A 26,885-nucleotide genomic window follows, 5' to 3' on the forward strand; every position below is an offset into this window, starting at 1 on the left:
TACTAAAAAAAGCTCGGGATGTATGTTATTTGGGTTCATTCCAAGGTTGCTTTGTATTGATTTGTATGCTCCACATTATCAACGACTTGTTCAGTAGACTCGCTCCAGCTCTGTGCCTCCTTTTCGAGGTCACTGTGGATCGCGCGTCCTAGGGAGGACCAGTCATTTCCAATACAGGGTTATTTGTGATTGTTACTAAGAGAGATTAAAAAGCCGGACTTCACAGTTCATTAGGCCTACCTGAGCATGTAGCAGCATGCCACAACTGTATTTTCATGCAATAAAATTCGACATTGACCCAAGCCCATCGGTTTAAGAATTCGAATTTGGAAACATATTAAACTAGCCTCTGAGACGATACGAAGTCATGCCCTGCAAGAAAGTGCAGGGTAGAAAACAGAACAGACGCTTGAATCACAGAAGGGCCAACGCATTGGGTGGACTCCCAACTGCGCCCGGCACGTTGAGTGGCGCAGACGTAAGAAGAAAAGTGTATTTCCCAAGGGCTTTGCACTGTTCAGCAAGACCTTTCAAATACCACAGCTCACCAAGCGGAAGACCAAACAAACTTAGACACCACTGGTGTAGAATGAGGTGTGTCAAGGGCTGTTCGACACCATCGATCATGGGGGGCATGGCCTCGACGGCAATATTGTCACTAGCCACCGCTGTAAAATGCTCATTCCAAAGCCAACGAGCCATCTCTTTACTTCCATCCAGTCCGCATGCCTGGTAATTGGCCAGGGAAGCTGCTTGCTCGTCACCAGTCATATTTCCCAATGCTTCTGTGACGCCGAAGCGGACGATGAGAATGTCTCCGGACTTGAATGTGACTCCTTGGTATGATGCGACGGCTTCAATATCGGGGACACCTATGCGGAATGCGGAGAAGGGGCAATATTCAATTCCTTTGGCTTCTGCGTATGATTTGAAGTCGATCAAGACGCCGCGTCCGGCAATACAGCCGCGATCGTGCCAGTCTGCTATTGTCAGGCATCTGATAGGTTTCGGCATATATACCAAGACTGACGGTTTAATGTTGGAAGCTTCTGCTTCGAGGAGGATGGATTCTGCATCTCCTCAACAATTGGCTTGGCACCATTGTATGCTGTGCCAGTTGGGATGTGTAAGAAGTGACCTGTTGATACATTAGATGTTTGTTGTTCTGGCAAGTCCATCAAACCTACATAGGCTATCCCATTGACTGCTTCCCTGGGTGTTGAACTCAACCTGATGATCATTAGACGAACCAACACAACGAAAAATGAAACAGCGATGCATACCTCGTCATCAAATCCGTAATGTAAATTGGCCTCCTTGTCTTCAAGCTTAAAGACCCTGTGCTCAAGGCTTTTCCGGAAAAATCCAGAAATCTTGATGCTTCCAATAGGCCAACTTGAAAGGTTAGCCAGTAATCATAACACCCTTCGCAAACAAAAGTTTTACTTTAGCGAAACGGAAATCCCGTGGCGCACCTCTGCAGCCGCAGCTTTAACCACATCCAGCGTCAAGAGGTTCAGGGTCCCAAAAACATCTTTTTTGCCATCTTTGTCAAATATTCCCCACGCACAGCCCTGCGGCATGCCATAAACAAGCGGTAAGTCATCGAAATTCGGCAACTGGAGGGGCATCGTGTATTGGTTTCTTTTCTGGCGTACAAGAGTTGCACAATAAACAATTCTCTGCGCAACCCTCTTTCGTTGATAAGCACGTATTGCTGGCTTTCTCAGGTTATACCGCGGAATATCGACGATAGTATGATTAAATCGGGTTATGTACTGCGAGGTTTTTGGTATCTGGGACTAGCGCGTTTTGTAGATCACTGAAGTAAAGCTCGCTGTCAACTTCCCGAAGGAAAGTTCTCCACTTCTGTGGAGCCCTGGAGGCCCTGGATCTGCCGAACATTCGGCTACGGAACATTGCTTGGTCCGTTGGAGCGGGAAGTCAGACGGAAGACGGATGAAAAATTATTTTAATGAAGGTAATTCACAAGTATGAAAATGGATTGGCGCGGATCGGGAATTTGGAAACCGAAAGAAGTGTTTGAAATGGATGTAATGTGGACGAATAAATGATGTCTTGTTATGATAAACAATCTGCGCCATCCACTTTCGAAATCTGCTCTGCCAGAATGTCTTTACAATATGACTCGGAGTTTCTCAAACAAGCAGGCCCTGTGCTGCAGCAGCTGGCTCAATTTCAGAAGCCTGCCCTTCATGACGTTGCAACCAGACGGGCAATGACCGCATCCATGACCAGCGCTCTACCCCCAATTCCAGACGACATGGAGAGAATCCTCCATCACGTCCCATCAGAAGATGGGTATGAAGTCAATGTCTATCATTTCCGCAAGCGACATCAGCCTGAAGCAGGTGGCGACCCTGCTATTCTTCATATCCATGGCGGTGGCTATATCTCGTTGAGTGCAGAGCAGTGCTCCGTGCCACATATCAGGTCGGTGTCGAGTACTGGAGTGCAGGTCCTGACAGTTGACTATCGGTTGGCTCCCGAAAACCCATATCCAAAACCACTCAACGATTGCTGGGCAGTGCTCAAATGGCTACATGCGAACGCAAGTCAACTATCAATTGATCCCGCTCGCATCGCTGTCATGGGAGAGAGTGCCGGAGGTGGCTTGGCTGCTGCATTGACACTGCTGGCCCGAGACACAGCGCTATCCCCTCCCATTGCAAAGCAAATTCTTGTTTATCCAATGATTGATGATCGAACCAATATCAATCATGCGGGTCAGTTGGTGTTTTGGGACGAGGTCGATAACAAGACCGGGTGGACTGCATATCTTGGATCTAACGCAGGAACTGAGAACATTAGCTCTTATGCTGCACCGTCTCGCGTGGAGAGTGTGGAGGGCCTTCCTCCGCTATATATGGACTGCGGCCAACTAGATATGTTTGTACATGAAGGGTTGTATTATGTACACCGATTTGTGGCAGCCAATATTCCCACGGAATATCATTTGTATCCTGGTCTTCCGCATGGATTTGAGGCGATGGCTCCGTCAATAAGTTCCACAAAGAAGGCCATCGCTAACCGGGAGAGAGCCATGACTAGTTTTTGATTATAACATATAGATAGTGAAAGGAAGATGGTTTTGTAGGGGATTTTTTGTTTCGAGGCTAAACGTGCCATAGCAGTCGCAATATAGTGAATTAAAATTAGCCTTTGGACTTGCCAGATGTGCTCGGCTAGAACAATAGACGACAAGACACGGGAAATGGAGATGCCGGGTCCGTGTGGGCCTGCAATGTTTATTAACAGTGGGAATCCCACTCGGAGCACTTTGGATTCCAAACAAAGTTCATCGCCTCCAATTTCCCCCTCATTTGAAGCTTCCAATCATCAAGAATGACTTCTGTTCTACGGCCTGATATGAAGACTGTCAAGGACGCTGTTGCCAGTCGCGTTGCCATTGTTACTGGCGCAGCAAGAGGCATTGGATTCGCAACCGCTTCTCTCCTTGCCCAAAACGGAGCACGAGTAGTCCTGGTCGATTTGCGCGAAGACGACTTGAAGCAGGCGTGTGAACAAGTTGGATTTCAATCTACCTACCACGTATGCGACGTGAGTGACTGGGATCAGCAAGTCGCCCTTTTTGATCGAGTCGAATCCACTATCGGGCCCATTGACCTCCTTGTCTGTAATGCCGCCATCAATCCTGAGATTACACTTTTGCAAATGTCCGACTCGGTGGAGCATGCGGAAATGGATAGCCAGGTCCGCTACAACTACCTGGCCGACGAAAACAACAGAGATGATTCCGCACTCCGACGCCCATCAACTCAGCTGTTTGACATCAATGTGAATTCGGTCATTTTCGGCCTTAAACTTGGCATTCATCACATGAAACAAAATGGAGGAGGTCGCATTGTGGTGGTCGGATCAGCTGGCTCTTATGTGCCCATCTCTTCGCAGCCGCTCTACGCGGCTAGTAAGCACGCCGTGTTGGGATTGGTCCGCAGCACAGCGCAGATCGAGGGGGTGATAAAAGCGGGAATTTCGATTTCTTGGATTGCGCCCTGGTTGACTTTGACCTCCATGGTAGAGGGTCTGGAAGCAACAAAACAACCTAATACCCTGAAGAGCTCTCCGGACGATGTTGCGTGGGCGATAGTGGCTGCGGCTGCGGCCGAGAGCCCAAATGGCAAGGGTTATTGGGTGCAAGGAACCGCCATTAGTGAGGTGGAAGGGGCGTATTGGGAGGTTGCAGGCCGATTGATCAGTCCGGAGAATCGGTTCTAGATTCCGGAGGCTGGATCGTGCATGGCGCATGAAATGTGATATCAACTGCACCTGACCGGGGAATACTCCGGTCATTCTTGTTTGCAACTCTAGGTTTGTTTACGCGTCCCATGTATCTTTTCCACGCGACCACCCTCGATTGTGTTGTTTCTTCCCCGCGACATAGACGATGAAAATTGAATTTGCTGATAATTGTCGCATTGAAATGAGTTGCAGCCCACCGTTCCCGCACAGGGCGCTTGGCCCCTGCGTCAGTAGTGGAGCCGATGGGGAAGCCTCGATTCCTTGTTTGCCATCTTCCCAACCTCTTTTTCCCATCAGCGTGCAGTGAGATGAACCTCCTGCTTACTTTATTGGGAATCCCGAAAATTGAGACACTAGGTTACCGAGGAATATACTTTCATCCCTAGAAATTGAATATGAACCTTGAGGTATTTGGAGTTGTATAGACTACTAAGTGCCTTTGTTTACTTAGGTTATCCTGGCCTACTACGTAATAACACCGCGATAACAACCTGTGAATTTTGACACCATGCAAATTCCCTCTCGGTGGCTCCATCGCTCAATTCAATTTCCATAGACATGGCATTCAAGCCCAACAGAACAGTGATAAGGCTAAATATAGGTTGAGGGTGTATAATCTAGTTCCGAATGCGGGGGTCATCCATTATCGTCAGCTGACTCGCCCCTCGAGTTTTTCGTGATCGTCATCGATTCATCTCGGCCTTGATTATTTTTCTTTCATTTCAATCACGTCTCTCCATCTCTCGGCTGTTCCTCTGTGTGTCGTGTTTCCCTTCACGGGAGAAGACGTTAAACCGTTAACTCGACGGGTCTTCTACCCACACGCTAAGGCCTTTTCGGGTTTGGAGGCTGAGACACGCGTACTTGCAACTTTTTACGCCGCGATTGGAAATCCATTGCGGCCGTTTGCGACTTCCCATCTTGAAGGAATCAATGGTCATCTCCGACTCCGGTCCGACCGAGAGGTCTGGCTTGGCTCTGAAATTCCAGGATAGCAATGTTCTCGCTGCAATCAACGATGGCGGTCGCCCGGAAAGTCAATCCAGTGTGGACGGCGGCCATGATTCCTGGCGAGTAGATTCTGCAGCTTCCGTATTGATGCCGCCGTCGCCCTTGCCTTCACTGCAGATTCGCACCGATTTACCCAGTTCGCGTCCTATCAGCTCGCATCGCGATTCCGATCCTTTAGCCTCACTCAGCGTCTCGTCAGGTAGCTTCCCACAGCGTACTCCAAGCTTACGCGCCCTCATAGCCCCGCCCATCTCTAGCGCAGGGTCCTTGTCCCCGGCGTCCTTCATTTCTTCACCACAGCTTAATGCGATGGGCGATATTACCCCACTGCCTTCTCCCATCGGCGGGGCATCACCTTGGCGCCGAGGCGAAGCCTCGCTGTCGCGCACGTCATCCTCGGCATCACGGAGTGGATCTAGTCTTCGATTAAGTGACTCGTCGCAAATGTTGGCTCTTCCGCCCTCGCGATCGCACGGAAAATCATATACTGGGCTCAACGATCTAGGCGAAGAATCCCCAGTCGCCAATCGAATCCGATATGAAACCCCTTCCAAGCATGCTCGCAATCGCAGTCTCAGTGACTATGCGCCTCCCGGTCGTATCTCTCTGCCTCGTCCCATCGCTGTTTCGGGGACCGGTCCCAATATCGCACCATCATCTAGCACCGACTCAAAGTCGACGGGTCTGCATCGCGAACAATATTTGGCGGTTCATCGGGGTATCGCATTGCCGTCTGTCCGTCCTCCGAGCCCACCCCGCAGCAGTGGGAGTGGTGGCTATGGTGACAGCGACACAGAGCCTGTTATTCAACACCCGCCTTCTCTTTCGGCTTCAGATGAAATCTATTCTGTTCGGTCGATCCGTACCCAGCAAGCGCGACTTTACCGGAAACTACGTGTTCTTGGCCAGGGTACATTCAGTCAAGTGAGTCTGGCAGCGCGTGTTGAACAACCAATTCAGACACCCTTATCGCCCTCTGCCGATGGAACAGCCGACATGGGTCCGCCCGTATCTATTCAGAAGTTGGTGGCGGTCAAGGTTATCGAGCATGGACCCGCTGGAGGAGCAGACCAGGAGCGGTTAGAAGTCTCACTCAAGCGAGAGGTCGAGATTCTGAAATCAGTGAATCATCCGTCCTTGGTTCAACTGAAGGCGTTTGGCAGTGACGAGAAACGCGCACTATTGGTTCTTGACTATTGTCCTGGTGGCGACCTCTTCGAATATGCTACATCCGGGGCTCGCTCCTCATCACCCAGCCTCATCAGGCGCATATTTGCGGAGCTAGTCAGCGCGGTCCGCTATTTACATTCCCATTATATTGTGCATCGGGATATCAAATTAGAAAGTATGTGTATTTTGGTGGCCTGCTATCGATAATCCCACGCTAACACTACTTACCAGATGTCCTTTTAACCTTGCCAATCCATGCTATGGAGGACGTTAAAGACTGGCGTACCTACGACCGCGCAGTTGTCACGCTCAGCGATCTAGGACTGTCACGGCGTATTCCAGAGCCTCCTGAGAGCCCACTGCTCCAAACTCGCTGTGGTAGCGAAGACTATGCGGCCCCTGAAATCCTCATGGGCCAGTCTTACGATGGTCGTGCTACTGACGCTTGGGCTCTGGGAGTGCTATTGTATGCTATAATGGAGAATCGTTTGCCCTTTGATGTCCTTCCTGGTACTCGTGGCGATCCTGCCAAACTCCGCGCTCGAACCCCTCACCGTATCGCTCGCTGTGAGTGGAGTTGGTATCGGTATGCCAACGCGGATGAGGAATGGGACCCCGAAAAGGGTCGCGACCTGGAAGGCGCTCGCGATTGCGTGGAAGGCCTTCTGAAGCGCAATACCCGTCGCAAGACACTTGATGAAATCGCCGCCATGCCATGGGTCCGAGATGCCATCGATGTTCCTAATGGTTTGAAACGAGGCGACAAGGAAGTGCCGTAGAGCCGGCCTCGCATGCATTCTTTCCGCCTAAACTTTGCTTTCTCGTGTTCGTTTTTTTCCTCCTCTTCTTCATCTTCACTTCCTCTTCTTCTTCACCTTCTTCACCTTCTTCATCTTCTCCTTGATTCCATACATACATATTCACCTTTTTTCTCTACTACTAACTTCTATTCTGTCGTGATACTGATTACATTCGCTGCCTTTCGGACTTGAGATCTCTTGATCTTTTTTTTTTTCTTCACTTCGTGGCTAGATGAGCTGTTATACCCATTTATATACCGTCATTGGAAGCAATCTCCAATAGACGCCTTTTTACAATAACCATTTGATACAAGTCGCTTCGTTCCTGCTCTACTAGGATAAATAAATTGTATCAAGGAACATCTCAAGGGGAAATGATACCTATGTCCGGGTCGGCAGTCTCTGGGCCGACCACTACGGTCGTGATAAGCGATGCCTTGGACGAGGGGCGAGAGGGGCTAGAACAGCCCTACGGAAGGAAGGAAGAACAGCAAGACAAACGGAGATGGATTCCCTACGCGACCAACCTCCATGAATAGGCTGAGCCGGGATTGTTTGAAATACTTTGATTGAGGAGTTCGCCATGGTCAGTAAAGCATAGGTTCCTAGTCATAGGAGATGTATAATATCTTCCGCCGCAAGTCACACAAAAGAAGAATCTTGCGGTGCGACCTTTCGATTCTTAGCTCTTCTTCTCGGAAGCCACTGTTTCCCCGGTGAAACAGCGCTACGTGCCGTTTCAAGGTACTTTTTGTCTTCCTCTGGCATCTCCTTCTCCGCCCAGGGGTTATTGATTGGCATTCCAACTGGTACATCGTCATGCCACAGCAAATTATCAAGAGCCTCTCGAAGTCTATCTGCCTGAAATGCCACAAGCAACACTGCAGCAATGATGACGACCGTAAATGGAATAGACACCGTCCAAAAAAGCGTCTGAGAGCTTTCCATGTTACGGATGTCATTCGTGTTCATACCAAAGTATCCCGTCACAAATGACAGCGGCATGAACACTACCGTCATGATGGTGAAGATCATAATCGCCTTGCTTTGATCTTCTTGACGAACTTCGACCCCATTGCGCGTCTGAGTGGCTATTGATTCAAGCCTGTCCAAGAGGATTTTGATCAAATTGATATCATCGTTGATTCTATCGAGAATCGTACCAAGCCGTCTTTCCTCGAGTTCGAAGGAAGAGATTCGCGACTGAGTTGTGATGCGGAATGTGGATGGGTTTAAGACTCTACGGTAATTCTTGAGAGTTTGGCGTTGCTCGTCGGCAATCTTCTCGACCATCAGAAGCTCCTCGCGGACGACGTATATCTCCTGCATTAGACGCCTGTTCGGACGTTGGCCGGCTTTGAATTGCTAATATTCCCAGGTATGATTAGTGAGATGAACCCCCAGAGCATCTGTATCTGAATTTGGATACTAACTAGAACTTGGATGTATTTCTCGTATGTGTCAACTAGGCTGACAGGGTTGCCATGCGAGTCTCTGCATCGAATATCCCCCATCACCTGAGCTATCACCAAGCTGGGACTCACAGCTTCATAGCTCACGACATCGGAATCTTCATTGGTGAAGGTCATGAGAATGATATCTCTTATGGCGGCTTCCATCGCTGCTCTCGCCTCGAACGCAGAGTCTGTGATGTTCAATGAGACAACTGGTATGAAGGAGGATAAAGGCTGATCCCGATCCGTATACTTCTCCTGAGTTTGACATAAAAGCTTCACTGCATGCGCACCTGTCACAACCATCAACATAAAGTGTTGAAAGGCATCAACCAGACTTGACGGAATCCTATACGTGTCCCGGTCAAGATCTTCATTCTTTGAAACGCCATGCTGTATCTGGGATGCCATTCTCTCCAAACTTGAGATAAAATCCTGAAGCATGGTGAGCACGTCCTGTGCCTCTTTCCGGCAACTGAACATGTACCTTTCTCCGTCATCCATGACCCACTTTGATCTGGACCTAATAAGCGCCTTCTTTTCAGAGGATATGTCAAAATGGCACTTGAAGAGATGATCCCACGCCTCAGACTGCTTAGAATATTTACGGGGCCTGCGGCAATCATCACAGCGTGTGATAGGGCATTTGAGTAGATCCAAGTCTTTCTCGTCTCGAAGATCAGCGTGTTCTTTATCGACGATGCTGACTATAGAGAAATCTGTCGTCATCCGGGGACGGCGGGCTCGTGCAGCCAGTTCGAGCATTCGTGACTTGTCGCAAACTTGCGGTACCATCTGAAAATAAATTAATAAACATTAGCCAAGACAGGAGACTGTTTAGTTCATATATACCGTGATCAAATCATGGATCGCCCCCCAAAATTTGTCCCCTACGACGCATGGGTACGCCAAGGGCACGAAGAAATTGAACAGCCGGGAAAGACTGCTGACTACTTCTTTCAAGGCTGTTTCCCATGGTGGGAGTCCAGATGCCACCTGAACTTGTCCAACAGTAGCGATCATTGAGAAAGAGATTGAGGCCCTCCACCGTTTCGTGATGGCCTTGTCTACCTCGAAAAATGACATTTCGGTTGCCTTTTGGTAGGCTTGCGTCCTAAGCTGTTTGGTCGAACCTCGTAGCTCGCTATCGATGTGGGAGGAGACATGTTTAATGATCTCCTCCTGAGTATTCTGGGCGGGTTCCTCATGTAAGGATTGCGCGTTCTTCTCAGACTCTGGGTCGGTATTTTCTATACTTGGACTTTCAACCTGTAGGTCTGTATTCTCCCTCTGCTCAGATGACCTTTTCGTTACTGGCCAGGTAAAGACTGGCGGAAATCCCGTGCTGATTGTTGGTCTCTTTTCAGCTGACGATGAGTCAGTGGACACAAGGGATCCGAATGTCGCAGCTCTTTTGATCGGACGAGTCTCGCCTCCTCGGCTTTGTCTCTCATGAATGTTATCCCTATGGTGGTTGATGGGCTCTTTGGAGAATTGACCAGCTTTTTCTGGGGCCGGTGGGCTATACAAATTGGGAGCCACTGGCGTGCTATCGGTTGGCCTCCGACGATTGAGCACGACGCCGGCGAAAGGGGGCGGATACTTCTGTGATCTGTATCGCCTTCTATCTCCCGCTTCTGCATCAAAACGCGGAGTCTCATCATAGACTCTAGAGAATTTTTCTTTCCTTTTTCTTTCCTTTGCCGGTGGATCAGGCGATAGCATCTGGACGTGAATGCGTACGATAGCTGATGCGCTACATGTTATGACTCTGGGCCAGTTTTCAGCTTCTATGACTTTCATGTCTGTAGTCAAAAGCTCGAAATCGGCGTCAGGTTCGTATAGGGGTTCTTTGTACTTTGGAGGTGGGCAATAATCGTATTCATTATCGTATTGAGGTTCTTTGGGCTTTGTTCGCAGGCAATTTTCTATGACGTTGTGTCTCATTGCCTCGCAAAAAGTGTTATTCTTGATGAAGTCACGAACAGTAGGAATATTGGCTTACAAGGAATGTTTTGCACAGCTCCATAGGAAAGAAGAATACGCGCTGGCGTGGATCAACAACACAAATGACTGAAGGAGAGGACGAATTCTCCGTTGGAGAATCCATTATCCTCAAGGAGGGGCTTCCTTGGTGTATAAGAGATATTGGGGCGCTGGTAATGATAAAGCCTGTTTTGATTAGTTTCTTCCCATCGGCGACTACTTGTTTAGAAAGGAAACGTACGGAAATTCACAATCACAGCCCACATTTGAGGAACATGCACGATATGGTCTTGTGGGAACAGTCCAACCTTTCGGATTACTTGTTCCTGGTCTCGCTTTTTGGTCGAATCGAAGTTGTAATAGTACTGCAAAAGAGTACGAATCTTATCCCCCGCACTGCGGCGAGACTGGGTTGCAGCTTCCGCTTTATGGATGGAGTAATAGGGGAAGCGAAGGAAGATAGCACACTTCTCGGTGGTGACTTCATCCCCAATTGTTGAATTAAGACCAATGCAGCGTATCACGTCGTTTGGTTGATTCGATCCTACCACCTTGGGATGTGATTTCCGCATTAGAGACACAACCAGTGCCTTGTCTTCGGCTGCCAAACTCGGCACATTTAATGCAAACCGCTATTGTTGTAATTAGCAGCGGCTATACGATTGATGCTGTTGACGGTACCATAAAGTCATCAAAACTCCTCATCTCGGTATCCATGTGGCTACAACGCCCTAATTAGTTGATTCTCAGAAACACCTCGTGGAATTTCTCTTACATCCATGAGAACTGAGTATCTTGATCCACTGTCGGCTCTGATCGATAGAGAATTACTTTGCCATACCCTGGCATCTGAGAACTCACAATATCTACCCTTTGAGTTGCATACTTTCGGTGGGCTGGATCAGCTCTAAATTCGCCAACGGATTGCCTAACGCTGGGGTGCTTGAGATTCACATCAAAGCTCAGTGAATCTGATAAAGCAATAATCGGTCCTCCGTTGGAGCTCAACGAGTCTGTGTAATCGAACGCCGGTCTTCTTTCTTCTTCCTCGTCATAGTCCTGCCGACTCGGCGATTCCTGATCTGTATCGTTATTCGGGTCGTTATCCGGGTCCTCAATCCAGTCATCTTCTCTTCGTGATGTGTCTGACACGGCCGAACGAATGTATTGAGGACCAGAGTCCCCTGCTCGAATGTTTCGAGTGTGTCGAAAAAGGTCGTTTTGGAAATCCTCTGGGATCCATCCTTTGATGAACAGGTATTGGGGTTCTTTCTGAATATCAAAAGCCACTTAGCATACGTGAAATTCCCTCATATGTTGAAAATCGCAATTGAGCGACGAACTAACCTGATCCCATTCCCATGGTAGCTGGTAGGCGTTCAAGGTGTCTGGGAGCAAATGTTTCCTATGGATCTTGCAGGTGGTCAGATTCAAGTAATCAGCAATGGCTGTTGAGAGAGTATTTGGAAAATTTTGATACTCTTATCCAAGTTGGCGTTTCCTCCTGATTGTGCTCTTGGCTGTCGTGCTCTTCGGAGATTTGTACCCGATGCGGGGTACTCTGTGCTTCTTTGCTTGCGCTCCTTTTCGCACCTCCTCCCTCTTCGGACATCTTCAGGGTTGCAGGTTTTTTCTTGGAGAGAATTCAGTAGAGTGAGCAGTTTTTCTCTGAAATTAATCAGTTTGAAATCAAAGTTCAATTGTGACAGAGTTTGAGTGCATGGTCTTATGCTGACGAGTGGGGCTGACAGCAAGGCTGACATTGGAGCATACCTATTCTGGTGACATACCCCAAAACCCAAGTCGCGCCGGATGAAAACCAAGGGAGAAAACGTTGAAGTCAAATATTCTGTCGAGACCTGCAGTTCAGATATACTTAGTAATAACACACGAAACGCGCCGCTGGTCAATTCATAACGTTCCAAACTTAGACTGGAACCAATTGTACGTCAATCATTACCTACCTAGCCTGGGAATATACAAAGTCCAGGAAGAACCATATTGAAAACAGTACATTAATGAGGTCAAAGAATAAAGCTTTTCTTGAGATACATGTTCCCAACAATTCGCTCAAACGTGTGCCCATATATATCTCAATCCTGCATAGCTGGCAGAACCCCGGCCCACGGATAATAACGCATCGTCGTTATGACCAGGTCTTGTTCCAACTTCCATTTTGCCTTCAAACTTGACTCCAGTATTAAACATCGATGAGCGAGGGTATGCGCTGGCTCTCGCCCGTTATGATTCTTGATTATATCCCCTAGAAAGTAGTTTTGGCGCAAAAGGTTGGAGGCTTTGTCAGTGTGCTTGTTTTTGTCAGCCGTCACAGTAAAATCCATTTCATTGCCTATGATAATCAATTCCGTGAAAAAAGGATCGAACCCGCAGCCAGAATTTCTCCTTAGTTGTGAGAGCCTGTTGACAATAGTGGCAGATTTGCATCGACTTTCGAGGTTCGTCTATGTCATCTGTATTTTCCAAATTTGAGCTTTGAATTTCCGAAAGGTGCTCATAAAACTTTCCAGGCCGCTTCTGTGGAATTGGAGAGGCCATTTAAGGAGATGTGCAAGAATATAGTATTACTTAGTTGCAAGATTGCACGCTAATGATAACATTTTAGCATTTTGGAGTACCCCGAACTAGACCTGATCGGGCGTGATTTTCAACTATGTACTTGCTCCGGACCTTACATGGACACATAATGTAAAAAGTACGTCAATGCCTCGAGTCCTTAGATATACGTCGTTATGAATGTATGCACTGACGTTATGCAATCGCATATGTCGATGTGTAACTGGTACGGTACCTTAGTCATCAAGGCACGACTGTCCCAAGCAGGTGACTCGGTGTCGACGGCGACTTCAGATCGGAGGAAAGTGCGAAATGAACAAAGGGAAATTGAGTTATACAGATATCTCTATGCAGTTGACCATTTAATGATAGTGTTTATGACTCGTAGGTCTGCCGTGCGGACAACGATGACATTTGCGGCTCGCAGATTGGTCAATGTGGAGGTGGAACCGGGGAGCGAAGCGTCAACTCCGACTTCCTGAGCTTCCGCCTTTTCTTATTTCTTGCAACCCCGGCCTTCCCCCCGCCATCATCTTCCCTTTCCTTTTCCAGATTGTCCACTGTGGTTCCTCGGTGCTTTCTGATATCTACATAATGCTGCCTCAACTTAGGGCACGTGTGCCCGCGGCTCTCCGTAGCCTGCGATCGGCTGCGCCCGTGTAAGTGCACTACCCCGGATCAATTGGTGTTTTGGTTTGCTAAACGTTGGTTTCCTGCTCGACAGTCGTGCTCTTTCGACTACCCTCCCCCGCTTCCAAAACGAAGATGTCGGCCTTAACAAGGTGTCCAGCCACATCACCCAGCCCAAGTCCCAGGGAGCTTCCCAGGCCATGCTGTACGCTGTGGGCCTCAAGGAGGAGGACATGAACAAGGCCCAGGTCGGAATCTCGTCGGTCTGGTTCAATGGTAACCCCTGCAACATGCACTTGCTTGACCTTAACAACAAGGTGCGCGAGGGTGTGCAGGATCAGAACTTGATCGGTTTCCAGTTCAACACTGTCGGTGTCAGTGACGCCATCAGTATGGGTACCTCTGGTATGCGCTACTCCCTGCAGAGCCGTGACCTGATCGCCGATTCTATTGAGACCGTTATGGGTGGACAGTGGTACGATGCCAACATCAGTATCCCCGGTTGTGACAAGAACATGCCTGGTGTCGTTATGGCTATGGGTCGTGTCAACCGCCCCAGTTTGATGGTCTACGGTGGTTCCATCAAGCCCGGTTGTGCTGTTACCCAGGGTGGTGAAGACATTGATATCGTCTCTGCCTTCCAGGCCTACGGTCAATTCATTGCCAAGGAGATCACTGAGCCCCAGCGTTTCGATGTCATCCGTCACGCTTGCCCCGGTGAGGGTGCGTGCGGTGGTATGTACACCGCCAACACCATGGCCACTGCCATTGAGACCATGGGTATGACTCTGCCCGGTTCCTCGTCCAACCCTGCCAACTCTCAGGCCAAGTACCTCGAGTGTCTGGCTGCCGGTGGTGCCATCAAGAGACTGTTGAAGGAGGACATCCGCCCACGTGATATCATGACCCGCCAGGCTTTCGAGAACGCCATGGTGGTTGTCAACATCACTGGTGGATCTACCAACGCTGTTCTGCACCTGATTGCCATTGCTGACTCCGTCGGCGTCAAGCTGACCATTGACGATTTCCAGGCTGTCTCTGACCGCATTCCCTTCTTGGCTGATCTGAAGCCCTCTGGCAAGTATGTCATGGCTGATGTCCACGAGATTGGCGGTACTCCTGCTCTGCTGAAAATGCTGCTCAAGGAGGGTCTGATTGACGGCTCCGGAATGACCGTCACCGGTGAGACTCTTGCCAAGAACTTGGAGAAGGTCCCCGACTTTGACGCCGACCAGAAGATCATCCGTCCCTTCTCCAACCCTATCAAGCCTACCGGCCATATTCAGATTTTGCGTGGCTCGTTGGCTCCTGAGGGCAGTGTTGGTAAGATTACTGGTAAAGAGGGTACTTGCTTCACTGGCAAGGCTCGCGTTTTCGACAGTGAGGACGACTTCATTGCTGCGCTGGAACGCAGTGAGATCAAGAAGGATGAGAAGACCGTTGTTGTCATCCGCTACTGCGGTCCCAAGGGTGGCCCCGGCATGCCTGGTATGTGACTGATTCCTAGTTCCTGTTGATTACTGACTAACAAACCTTTTCAGAAATGCTCAAGCCCTCTTCTGCTCTGATGGGTTACGGTCTTGGCAATTCATGTGCCCTGATCACTGACGGTCGCTTCTCTGGTGGTTCTCACGGTTTCCTGATCGGCCACATCGTCCCTGAGGCTGCCGTGGGTGGACCCATTGGTCTCGTTGAGGATGGTGATGTGATCACTATCGATGCCGATAACCTGCGTCTCGATCTCGATGTGTCTGACGAGGTTCTTGTCGACCGCCGCAAGGATTGGGAGGCTCGCAAGGCCGCTGGCAAGCTGCCTGAGACTGGACTGACCATGCGCGGTACCCTGGGCAAGTACGCCCGGACTGTCAAGGATGCCAGCCACGGCTGCATCACTGACGCTGTAGAGTAAATGATACCTTGTTTCTTTCGGGTTACCCGAATATGAAAAAGCGATGTATTTGTTTGGGCGTCTGTGCTATATAATATCATTTCAATACGACTTGTTCCATTTACTTCAAAAATTTTTACTCACCTTCTTTGTTTTCCAATTCGATTTGCCGCTTTTCAGCTGCTAAGATTCGGGGTTTGCAGATCGTGCTGCAGGGCAATGTCTGCCGGTGACCTGATTTGCTGTGCTGCAGGCCAACACTGGGGCTGTGCGCCCTGTGCTTTGGCCTTTCATCACCAATCGCTCCCGCTTCCTTGTCTGATTGTGGCGCAGACTTTCATATGAGACCGATCGCAGCGGGGACCTGCATCGACCTGCGTGCTATGAGTTCTTCTTGAAATCCTGGATGTGGGTCCCTCTCCCTTCTTCAGCTCCGATGGTAACATCGCACCTTTGAGGTTTTAATTTTAACCACTCTTCAAGCTCCATGGTGCTTCGTCCATCTTAATCCTTCCCCGCGATGGATTCGGTAGCTGCTAAGTCCTTGAACCGCCTTCACTTTCATCTGCGGACAGGACAACATCCTAGCGGGGTAGCGGATAATAGCCACCCGGTTTATAGATTACCGGCGGGTGCACACTCCGTCCAGGGTATCCAAACTACGCATCCGGGATCTCCAGGCCCATACTACAATGGACATGGCGTCTCTTCCATGGCCCATCTTCCCGCGCGGATCTCAGCTCCTCCACCACAAACAGACTGTGCAAAATGGAATTCATACTCAAAAGTGAACCAGTCGGTCTCGAATATCGTGTCGCATGCAACGGAAAAAGCCCATGCTACGATTGTGGATCTTGAGAAACTAGTTCTACAGTGCGTGGGCGGGGCGCCGAATCCACAGGAACCTGCTTCACAGCTTTTGGACCAAGTACTCACTTCAATCGATGCTGGCACTTTCTGTGGAAGAGAAAATGACCTTCGTAGGCTCTGGCCCTGAAGCTATGATATTACTTGATCACTAACGTCAGTGTTGGCAGTTGCTGCATGTTCCATCCCATTTCGATCAGGTCCGAAAAAGAAGAATCGTCGCGAGACTCGGACTGGAAAAGAGAAGCCGTCAGGATCTGTCGACTATTTTTCGAAGGTTTATCTATTTGCGAACTCTCGGATGCCTCCAATATTGCCTGTGATTAGATTGTATGTTAAAATCGCTTTCTTGGCCGATTTGACGCTTCTGACACATCACTAGCTACCCTGCAACATATCCGCTTCTTCAACTCGCAGCCCAGTATTCACGCCGAGTTTATGAAAAGCCAAATGGAAGGGAGCGACACTCATATGTGAGTTCCGATTGGCGCCATGGTACCAAAGCAATGGTGATAAAGTCATTGCCCGTGGACAACATGAACACCATCATTTTCTCAATCCGTGGCACTCAAAGCTTCATAGACTGGGCTGTGAACATGCAAATGGAACCCGTATCCCCTAAAGGCTTTCTAGACGATCCTACCAACTACTGCCATGCCGGTTTTCTGTCCGTGGCTAGAAAGATGGTTGCACCTGTCGCTGCCCGATTGCGCGCACTCATCGAAGAAGACCCCAGTCGCATGTCATACTCGCTTCTAATAACTGGCCACTCTGCAGGTGGCGCAGTCGCTAGCTTGCTATACCTGCACATACTATCTATTTCTCCAGAAGTCTCTTCTGAGCTTACTCATCTACGGGGCTGCTTTAAGCATATTCATTGTGTTACCTTTGGTGCACCTCCAATATCATTTCGGCCACTCCTTCTACCGGGAGTTCCCGAATATTCCAGGTTCATTTTCTTTTCTTTTATCAACGAGGGTGATCCAGTTTGTCGTGCTGAAAAAGCATACTTTCTCTCATTACTGGATCTCTTTGCCAAGCCACCACCAGGATCAATCCTCTCCTCAAAGCCTCGTCCCGGATCGATTGTGTGTTGGCCCGTTCCTCCGTCTACGCTTTCAACGGCAGGAAGACTGGTTCTGCTTCGTGATAAGACACAACCGAGTAATCGCCCAGAAGCACATCGTCCCCGCAATGACGGCGCTCCTCCCCTTCCACCTCGTGAGGATGTCGAAGCTTACGGGATCACTGATGCGGGGCTTCGTGGTGTGGTCTTTGGCGATCCCTTGACGCATTTTATGGATCTATATGCTCGACGCATTGACATATTGGCCCGGAATTCTGCAATCATCAAACCAAAAACCAAATCTTTCAATTTCTGAGTCGCCTGCTACGCGTTCACAATTGTGCACTGAGGTCAGGACTGAGTTCGTGTAACAATAGCTAGCTTGTAGCAGGAAACCATCGGTCATCTGATACTGTACCCTGTCGTCGGGTATACCTTGAGTGGGGCTGTGTGACCCACTCCATACATCGGAGCCATTTATCAATCAGATGGCCATGAGATCTTACCAAATGTACCATCATATGATGTCCTACCTGGTTGGCTTGGGGCAGCAAGTGAAAGTCTCCCACTTCCACAGCCCAAAATCCGCCTTTATACTATGGTGAAACATTTCCCTAAACGCAAGAGATCATTGTGTCTCATTCATCTCTTCTCATGCGACTCCCAGTAGCTCGATTTGAGTCAACAAAGCTACTATTTTGTTCATCTTAAATCCGGATACCTGCCTGCACCCTTCAATGGGATGGTGCTTCGCAAGTATTGCTGATCGAGCTTTTTTACATTGAAAGCTAGCACGTGGATTCGCTGGGCCTTTTATCAACTGAATGGTAGAAATAATGGCATGAATGCACGTCTATATAAGCTCATCAAGAAAGGAAACACAATCGTTCGATCTAATTATGCATGAATGGATCTACGCGCATAAGCCAAGAATCAAATCGTCAAATATACCCATCCTTGATCTCATAGACTTTTCATCGATATAACATTCCAAATCGCACAAATGTGCAACCATTCACCAAGTCCTCCGAGTCTTACTCCACTTCACCATAAATTCCTTCTTCTCCTTAACTCCCAATCCAACCCTCTTAACACGTCCCAATCTCGCTAGCGACTCCCCAACAAGATCAAGGAAAGCCTTCTCGCCCGCAGTCACCCCACCCTCAGCTTCATCATCAAGCGTATCCAAATAATTCGAGTTATAAGTTGACTGCCGGTTAGACCGCGCAGGAAGAGCATCAATCGCCTGTGAGTTCGTAACATACTCCGCAATTCGCACACGGATACAATGCGTCGGCTTGCTAAGCAACGTCCAAAGGAAACTGATATAGCTGCCCGGGAGTGGGGTCACCACGTCCGCGGGTGTGTAGCGCAGACTAACGGGGAAGACTTTAGTCTTTGGTGGGACGCCGAGGAGAGCATGGCTCAGCGGAAGGATACCACGGCCATTGGTTGTAGTGCACTCGGGGAAGATGACGATGGGTCTGTTGGGGTATTTCGCGACGAGAGTGGCTACGTCCACGAGTTTGGTATCAGGTTCTGGTTGCGTTTTGGGCTGTGCGAAGGCGCGGAGAACAGCTTGTAGGAGAGAAATACGTTCGACTTGTCGGGTATTTGGGTACGCGGCAGTGAAGACAGGGTCGAAAATTGCGGCTAGGTAAACGGCGTCGATGGGGGAGGTGAAGGATGAAGCAATAATGGAGCTGGGTTGTGGGAGGCGAGCTTGCTGTTGCTTTGAGAGGGATCTAGAGATGAAACGGTCAGCCTCTGGATTGTATTGGTGAGCTTTCAGCTGACGCTTACCCTTTCTTGACTCCGTCCACTTGTAAGTCAATCCACCAGATGCTGGGAACACCTAAGATGCACCATAGTGCGGCCTTTTTGCCCAGGGACCCAATGGGAAGCCATTGGAGAACAACAAAATACGCGAATGTGACAAAAACGAAGAAAGGCAGACGGAAGCAGAAAAGGAAGATTCGAAGAGGGGCCTGTAAGCCTAATGACTCGGATGGAATGGGGAGGAAGGGCGCAATGCCCGAGCCTGGGGGAAGCCTAGGTCAGTATGAATGTGACCCACCACAAAGGCCATACATACCTCGATCTCGGAACTGGGAGAATTTCTCCATTGCAGCTGCTGGACGAGAAGTGTTGCACCTGCCAAACTTGGACAAAGTTGGGGAAAGCTTTACATGTGAATGGCCACGTGACCTCTGTGCCGCGGTAACGATGTTTTGATCAGAACTCCATGATAAGCCCAAGGAAAAAAGAAAACAGAGATTCGATAATAGCGCGTATATATACATATGGAGAAGAATAGAGAAAGAAAGAAATAGCTAGATGATGGGCCGAATCCATGTAAATAAAACCACGCCGAAACACCAGGCAAAGGTTATCCGAGATCTATGTGCAGGTATGATGATCAATGATCGGTATCTTCAAATTCTCCAACCACGAACTCCGGATCCGAGGCACGGCTGGTTTGTGGAAGTCGAAAAGCCCAGATAGCGGCAGCTACCATGCAAAATAACGTGCTAGTCATCATCCAGGCCAGTCCAACCCATACGCCTCCTAAACGAAGACCGAGCTGGAAAACTGTGGTGATGGACACACTGGCTACAACGTTGCCCATGGACTGCAAGACCTCGATGACTGTATACAGCCGGGCAGTCTCATCACGCTCGACCAGGGTAGTAATGATCGAACGTGTGAGGAAGACGAAACCAGACCCGGATGTCTGGATGATCATACTGGGGATCAGAGTGCCGATAGTGGGCGAAAGACCGATTCCCAGGGTTCCAAGGGTAAGACAGATGATGCTCGCGCGAGCAAGGTATAGATCCCTCTCCGTGGACGAGCGTTTGGGGCTGAGATAGTTTTTCTTGAGCCAGGGCAGAACAAACAAGAATACCGGAATGGATACTGTAGGTCGGAAGGAGACGAGCAAATTGGCCTGTGCCAGGGTCCATTCGTATCGTGTCGAGATATACTGTGTGAGGAACCACGAAGAACCGCGACTGAGGCGGTAGACCAAGAAAGCGGTCAAAAGAAGTAGCACAGGTTTGCGGTTCAGGATAAATAGGTATGGTTTCACGTAGAACCGGTAATTTGAGCGAATCCTCGTCCAAACAGAGGGGTTCTGATGGGAGGGATAACTCCAAGACATGTGCGCCTCATTGTTCAAGCCAATCTCCCCGTGCTCATCGCTATATGGTTCGCCCTCGGGTTTGGGAGAGTGATTCTTGGGTTCATCCTCAGTCAGGTCAGAAAGCTCGACATGGGATGGCTCTCGTCGGCTCGGTGGCCGGACATGCATGGTTTCGGGGAGACCAAACATCAATAACAGCCCAAGGAAAATAATGGCATGTCCGATGAAGAGCGGAACCCACGGATTTAGGGACATCAAGTAAGAGGTGAAGGCACTAGAAAGAAAGTCGGCCCCCATAGAGACGATACCAAATTGAAAGAATAGCGTTGCTCTGCAAGTCAATTAGTTCCGGAATCCAGCACATCCAACCGGGAATAATTACCTTTCTTCTTCTGTTGTGACATCAGCCATCATAGTCCAAATAATCGCAAACGCAACAACCGGCCCCCCGCCGAGCAACCACGCCAGCGAAGAGAACCAGATTGCCCGTAGTGGGAATATATCCGAAAACCACATGACCGCGAGGACGATAACAGAATTGAGAGCAAAGCCAGGCATGCCCAGGAGGAGAGTGTATTTGCGACCTCTCCGATCTGCCAGCAGACCGTAGGGAATGGCCAAGAGCGCACCTATTGTATAGTCAGAACATGCCCTTGACACCCGATCAACTCAACTTACAAAGCAACCCGTCAAAGAACATGTTATATCCCTTCACCGCAGCCAACTCTGCTTGTACCTCTGCTCCCTTACACATTGCCTCAGGTACCTGACCATTGGCCCCAATCTGACTCGGATCGGTCACGGAAAAGAACTGACGACACGCAATCGACTCAAAGATCCGGACCTGGGGGCCCTCAATGAAGGAGAAGCCGATATCCACCGCCAGGATCATGGCGAACAGAGTCACCTTCAGCCGGAAACCGATCCTCTGAGCTGACACATCGTTTCCGAGCGGGTGAGGTTTCGCTTCGATGTGAGGGCGGTTAGGGGTCGACGGTGATTGCGGTTCGGGGGCGAGGAACGGAGCATCTTCCCGATCCTCGCGTTCTAAATTATGAGCCGTAACCATGGTGGCCGGTCATGCCGAGAAATAGAAATATATACGGAAGATTAGAAAGAAGGAAAGAAGCACATGGTGTCGGTATTACTTTGGTTACACGGGCCAAAAGTGCAAGTTGGCCGAAAGTTGTCCAATCGTCGCAAGCGGCTCCGTCACGCTGTCCTTGGCGGGCGCGCGTCAGTTCGGCCCCACTCTGGAATACATAATCGAACATTAATTTACATTAGTTCGGATGAATATGTTGATCAATATGTGCATTCAATACTATATATTTCTAAATATATCCTGCTTCTTCGAAAAGACTTCCTCGGGCTTGTACCACGGCAGACAATTCCAGCAAAAACTCGTACAGAATCACGATGTTGGTGAGAACGTGGCCTAGTGTAACGGAAGATTGCGTTTCGTGATCTGCGTCTGGCGTGGGATCCACTTCCGATTCGGGTTGTACGGGAACCGGGGGAAAGGGCATGGCTAGCCGCTGGCGGAGAGCCGTGGGGTCCGACCCGCGAGAGTCAATTGGGCGCACAGACGACTCGTCCCGCATTCCGCTAGACATTCCAGGCGACTGCCCCCGCGAATTCGAGGGCTCGGATGATGATCCGGGGTATGAGGGGCGCGAGCGGTCTGTAGATGTTGGGCCTGTCTCAGCTGGCTCTGAGGATTCCGGCATCTGAGGATCTTGCTCTTTATGCAGTAGCTCACGGCGAGCAGCGATCAGAACATCAAAGTCGGGCAGATCTTGTTTCCACTGGCAGACTTGCTCTACCAGCCGTCGAAGTGCAGCAGTTAGAGTTGGGGCAGCAGTTGCAGGCCATGTCGGTGCTCGGTAAGCCTGGCAAACGTGGTCAAGGCCATCTGAAGGAGCCTCAGTGGAAGGGTCGTATTGGGCTGGATCAACTAACACCCAGCCATCTAGGGAAAACAGATGAGATGATGCTAGGCTCATAAGCACTCCGGTGAGTGCCAGGTTGACGATAACGCTGTTGGTGAAAAACGAATCAACGCAGTTCAGCAACCCCTGCACAATGGGATCATCTTGTTGAAGCTGTTGGGGCAACGGGATATCATCCTCGGCCTCCTCAGCTGACACAGGAAGGCAAAGGCGTGATTCGAGCACCCATGTCGCATCCGAAACGTAGTTGTCGTAGGATTCATTCAGTGTTGGTTCATCGATGACGGATGTTCCAAGGCCAAGGAGCTGTTCAAGCTCGGCGTTGAACGCACCGACAGATCGCTGCTGAGCCGGCTGACTGGATACGGTGTGAATAAGGGCTCGGGCAAATGGATGGTGCCGCTGGAGAACAACATTCAATAGACGTAATGTTGCCAAGACGGTCTGTCGGTTTGTGGATTGAAGCCCCATGAGCGCGAGGTCACGTAAATTAAATAGAGAAGGCGAGGGCTGAGCTGCCTCCGAAGCCAAGGCTGCCAGCACATTGAGAGATTTGCGTCGGCTTGCCGACATATCCATTTGCTCCTCGGGTGGAGGCGATGAAGCCAATAAGAAATGCAAGATGCGGTGAACCAATTCACCCTGATCGATTGAGTCCAGAATGCGGCACATGTAGGTCAACACAGCTGCTGTTGAACCGCCCGCCACATCGGATGATTCTAATAGTGAAGGATATCTTCGGAGGTTAGCCCCAAGATGGGTCCAGCGAATAAGGGATGCTTACAAGAGTTGCTCGAGAAATAGGACCTGGAAATGATCCAGGAGAGTGTCATTGACTTCTGCAGACTTGCAGTGGTCAATGGTATCCTGCCAAAAGAGCAGGTATGACATAAACGCGTCCATAGCTTCACCCAGAGCGGGCTGAAGAGCCGTGACTTCGTTTGCATGGTCCGAAAGTGCAATTATACGAGGAGCCTCCTCGTCAGGCGATGGGAAGCATAAGCTATGTTCTGTCAGTCTCTCTCTTCGTATGACATAGCGTTAGATACCACTCACCTGCCCAACTGGCTGTATAATGCACCCAATCCGGTTGCCATCAGCGTTGCAAGGTCACTTTCAATTAACCACTTTTCTAAGTTTTTCGAGCGTGATGCCGTCTCAATCAAGTATAGGAGCCCAGTCCGCGCAAAATCTCCCGCCCGACCCTCATTGTGGACATAGTCGACAAGTAGATAGAACAATGGGAATTCATCTTTACGCGTCGCGCCTGCAAACTCCGTCCCACTCGGGCCTGACGACTCGCCATCCTGGCCGATGGGGGTGGCTCGGGGGCCAAACCACGCGGGCAGAATAGTGGGTTGTAAACGAATATTGTTGGAAATGCCAAATAGCAGTTCCACCAATCTCCCTTCGACCTCAACTGAAGATTTATCCGCTCGCCGAACGAGGTCCACCATTGCGCGAGCAAAGAGCCGGTTGTCCACCACGCCATCCACCTCTGCATCGATAAGGGTATTGAAGAAGGTCGTCGCCGAGCGCAGCAACCGGTCATCGTGGTACGAAAGGGCTAACTTTGTGACTGTCACGAATATCTGGGAAGATGCGGCATAGGCCACGCATGGATGAGGAGCTGGTCCTCGAGATTCATCGCTCAAGATCGAGTTGAGTTGTTCGATGTAGGTACGCGCGTGCGAGATTGGCTGTTCGCCGGAGGGGGTATTGTTTGAGCGCCATATTTGCTTATTGCATCAAATGTCAGTTCCATGACGAATATGCGGTGGAGGGAAAAGGTACCTGAAGAGCGTTGCAGGCGCGTTTGAATGCTGTCAAGCGTTCAGTTGGGGAGGTCGCCCGGGAGGTCTTGGATAGCGCGCGTGAGCCGCCAATGAGACGAGACCACTAAAAGAAGTTAGCAACAGTTTTGCTGGGTAGCTAGCTTCAGCATCACCTACAAAATCCATTCTGTAGCAGCATCATCCCACGTAGTGGAGGGGAAGAGTGAAGTTACGGGGTCGAAGGTCGAAGTGGAGCCGCGGGAAGTCGAGTATCACGACGATCAGCTCCGTGCATTTGCTAGTCCCATCAATTGTACAGCATAAATTCGTACTCGCCTTGATTGTGTATTCTTGCTTTGTTTAGCCATTCTGAGTTTGATGCTCGAGTATCTATAAGCAGCTTGAAGAAGGAAGAATTTCCAAATAGAAGGATTTGATGTTTTGTTTTGATCTCGATATGTTTCTGCAACAGATTTCAAGTCTACTATAAAGGCTAAGCAATCACTTAGAAACCCCGCATATGCGTAGCTCCGAAACTGGAAGATGATGTTGGTTAACTCCCATATGCTCGTCTCGACACAACAGTGTAGTCAAAGCTCTCAGGTATTCATTTCATGGCGCTTGGCGCCACCTAGAGTACCCATATATACCAGGGAGGTCTGGGTAGGGATGTTCAGCCCTGGCATATAAGATGAGATATCAGCAAAAGTCATTCTACGTTTACTCGCGCTGGAAAAAGGTTAAAAGTAGGTCAAATCAGTCTAAGAGAAGACTGATGACCACGCAGGACTGGGCCTGCACGAAATTGAACTATTCACAGAGAATGCGCTACTGAATCGACCCTAACCCACCCAACGCCCCCAGAAATCAGTTCCCGGTGGTAAACCAACACAAAAGAGACAAAGACAAAAATCAAACCGATCATTAAAATGCGCCAGCCCTATCCCATTCTAGGATATCATGAGTCGTTTTCTTTTCTGCAGCGGTATTTTAGTCGCTCTCCTCCTTCGGTTTGCGACCGCCACGCTTCCGGCGGCCGTCATTTTGGTCGCTTCCGTCATCGTCGTGTTTCCGGCCGGCCGGTTGATCGGGCACCTTGGCAATAATATCAGCCAAAAAGTCCAGCACTTCATCCTTGGCGACGGCGTGCTTGAGGTGGCTAGCTGTGACACGTTTCGAGTTGCGATCTTTGGCTTCTTGTGCGGCCTTGGTGACCAAGGAGATCATAAAGAGTTCCAATGCCTTGGCTGTATCGAAGGGTTAGTTTTCATCCAACCAAAGGATCTATATATTGAGGAAAGATGACTGCACTTACACACTGCGATGGGAGTCACCTGGGCCACCTTTCCAACGTCTTCGTCTGCTTGCATAATGCGCTTGATCCGAGCGACGGGAAATTTGGTTTTCACCTCAATCCCCGCGCCGGGGCGCGTCTGTGGGGTCTCATCTAGGATCGGCGCGACAGGCATTGTAGTCATTGCGGGCTCGGGGACGGACGCGTCCTCGGGCTGTAGGCGTGATGAGCGACGGGCCATATCGCCAGCAAAACTGAAGGCGGGTTGGGCAATTGGAACGTACTGCTGTGGGACGCGACTGGAGCTGGGGCGCTGGTTGCTGTTGAAGAACGGGGATGCGTCGTAGGAGGCGCGGTGAGCTAGTGGGCTCAACGGCGCGTGAGGTGGGGGGTTTTCGGGGGGAGAAGAAAAGTCGGGAGATCTTGGTCGATAGTTGTCCTCTGTCATGCTGTAGCTGTGGAGAGCTAGGTGAATTAAGTCATTTCATTTGGCCTGTTGAGTAAAGAAAAAAAACCGGGACGGGACTCGAGGGCGGTCGCGCCCTTTTTAAATTCGCAAGTGGATCTCACCTACAGCTATGTGATTTATTAGCCTTTTTTTCCTTTCTTTTCCTCTTTCATCTCTCTTTCATCCTTCCATGTCACTAGAATGTATAACACTTCTCACTATATCTATATCCTTGTTTTTCCTACTTTCCCCTAGATTTTCACATTTCCTGTCTATGATGATACCTTGAGTCCGGAGGGAGACCCTGATGAAACCGTCTGGTATCGCAGGCGCCGGTGATGGACCTAAAATTACTTGATCTAATCTGAGACTTATGGATATTGATGTCATATTGATATAGAAATCAACAGAGCCCTATTAGTCAACTAGTTAGCTGTGCATTATGTGATCCCAGTTCTAGAATCCCTGACATCCCTTAATTCCGCGTAAATCCATGGCAAGTTATCTACATCGGCGGACTGTTTATCCGGCGCCGACCAAA

General features: G+C 49.6%; 11 protein-coding genes across 11 annotated transcripts; 5 read left to right on the forward strand and 6 right to left on the reverse strand.

Annotated features, from left to right (window-relative positions):
- Positions 1-414: 414 nt before the first annotated feature.
- On the reverse strand, positions 415-1,631 carry N7484_010969 (cyclase; the record flags this gene model as incomplete). The annotated part of the gene is made up of 5 exons (XM_057121356.1): positions 415-980; positions 1,031-1,138; positions 1,188-1,230; positions 1,284-1,395; positions 1,447-1,631. 5 exons carry the CDS (start codon positions 1,629-1,631, stop codon positions 415-417), a joined length of 1,014 nt encoding a protein of 337 aa, XP_056967110.1.
- A 500-nt stretch (positions 1,632-2,131) lies between these two features.
- N7484_010970 (alpha/beta hydrolase) lies at positions 2,132-3,079 on the forward strand (the record flags this gene model as incomplete). Its single annotated transcript, XM_057121357.1, has 1 exon — positions 2,132-3,079. One exon carries the CDS (start codon positions 2,132-2,134, stop codon positions 3,077-3,079), a length of 948 nt encoding a protein of 315 aa, XP_056967111.1.
- Positions 3,080-3,366: 287 nt separating this feature from the next.
- N7484_010971 (uncharacterized protein) lies at positions 3,367-4,260 on the forward strand (the record flags this gene model as incomplete). Its single annotated transcript, XM_057121358.1, has 1 exon — positions 3,367-4,260. One exon carries the CDS (start codon positions 3,367-3,369, stop codon positions 4,258-4,260), a length of 894 nt encoding a protein of 297 aa, XP_056967112.1.
- A 957-nt stretch (positions 4,261-5,217) lies between these two features.
- On the forward strand, positions 5,218-7,244 carry N7484_010972 (putative protein kinase; the record flags this gene model as incomplete). The annotated part of the gene is made up of 2 exons (XM_057121359.1): positions 5,218-6,640; positions 6,697-7,244. 2 exons carry the CDS (start codon positions 5,218-5,220, stop codon positions 7,242-7,244), a joined length of 1,971 nt encoding a protein of 656 aa, XP_056967113.1.
- A 663-nt stretch (positions 7,245-7,907) lies between these two features.
- On the reverse strand, positions 7,908-9,031 carry N7484_010973 (Mg2+ transporter protein CorA-like/Zinc transport protein ZntB; the record flags this gene model as incomplete). The annotated part of the gene is made up of 2 exons (XM_057121360.1): positions 7,908-8,630; positions 8,810-9,031. 2 exons carry the CDS (start codon positions 9,029-9,031, stop codon positions 7,908-7,910), a joined length of 945 nt encoding a protein of 314 aa, XP_056967114.1.
- Positions 9,032-13,873: 4,842 nt separating this feature from the next.
- On the forward strand, positions 13,874-15,818 carry ilv3 (dihydroxy-acid dehydratase ILV3; the record flags this gene model as incomplete). The annotated part of the gene is made up of 3 exons (XM_057121361.1): positions 13,874-13,938; positions 14,004-15,397; positions 15,451-15,818. The coding sequence occupies 3 exons, from the start codon at positions 13,874-13,876 to the stop codon at positions 15,816-15,818; spliced, it is 1,827 nt and encodes a 608-aa protein (XP_056967115.1).
- A 499-nt stretch (positions 15,819-16,317) lies between these two features.
- On the forward strand, positions 16,318-18,046 carry N7484_010975 (lipase family protein; the record flags this gene model as incomplete). The annotated part of the gene is made up of 3 exons (XM_057121362.1): positions 16,318-16,777; positions 16,835-16,994; positions 17,047-18,046. 3 exons carry the CDS (start codon positions 16,318-16,320, stop codon positions 18,044-18,046), a joined length of 1,620 nt encoding a protein of 539 aa, XP_056967116.1.
- A 699-nt stretch (positions 18,047-18,745) lies between these two features.
- Positions 18,746-19,856, reverse strand: N7484_010976 (lysophosphatidic acid acyltransferase LOA1; the record flags this gene model as incomplete). Its single annotated transcript, XM_057121363.1, has 3 exons — positions 18,746-19,475; positions 19,534-19,771; positions 19,826-19,856. 3 exons carry the CDS (start codon positions 19,854-19,856, stop codon positions 18,746-18,748), a joined length of 999 nt encoding a protein of 332 aa, XP_056967117.1.
- A 293-nt stretch (positions 19,857-20,149) lies between these two features.
- Positions 20,150-21,944, reverse strand: N7484_010977 (putative MFS transporter; the record flags this gene model as incomplete). Its single annotated transcript, XM_057121364.1, has 3 exons — positions 20,150-21,206; positions 21,258-21,504; positions 21,554-21,944. The coding sequence occupies 3 exons, from the start codon at positions 21,942-21,944 to the stop codon at positions 20,150-20,152; spliced, it is 1,695 nt and encodes a 564-aa protein (XP_056967118.1).
- Positions 21,945-22,209: 265 nt separating this feature from the next.
- On the reverse strand, positions 22,210-24,788 carry N7484_010978 (uncharacterized protein; the record flags this gene model as incomplete). The annotated part of the gene is made up of 5 exons (XM_057121365.1): positions 22,210-23,563; positions 23,612-23,830; positions 23,884-24,566; positions 24,622-24,726; positions 24,780-24,788. The coding sequence occupies 5 exons, from the start codon at positions 24,786-24,788 to the stop codon at positions 22,210-22,212; spliced, it is 2,370 nt and encodes a 789-aa protein (XP_056967119.1).
- Positions 24,789-25,592: 804 nt separating this feature from the next.
- On the reverse strand, positions 25,593-26,344 carry nctA (negative cofactor 2 transcription regulator complex subunit BUR6; the record flags this gene model as incomplete). The annotated part of the gene is made up of 2 exons (XM_057121366.1): positions 25,593-25,849; positions 25,918-26,344. The coding sequence occupies 2 exons, from the start codon at positions 26,342-26,344 to the stop codon at positions 25,593-25,595; spliced, it is 684 nt and encodes a 227-aa protein (XP_056967120.1).
- Positions 26,345-26,885: the final 541 nt, after the last annotated feature.

This window comes from Penicillium longicatenatum (genome assembly GCF_028827895.1).
Source record: "Penicillium longicatenatum strain IBT 33135 chromosome Unknown contig_7_segment0_segment0, whole genome shotgun sequence".
Lineage (NCBI taxonomy): Eukaryota > Fungi > Ascomycota > Eurotiomycetes > Eurotiales > Aspergillaceae > Penicillium > Penicillium longicatenatum.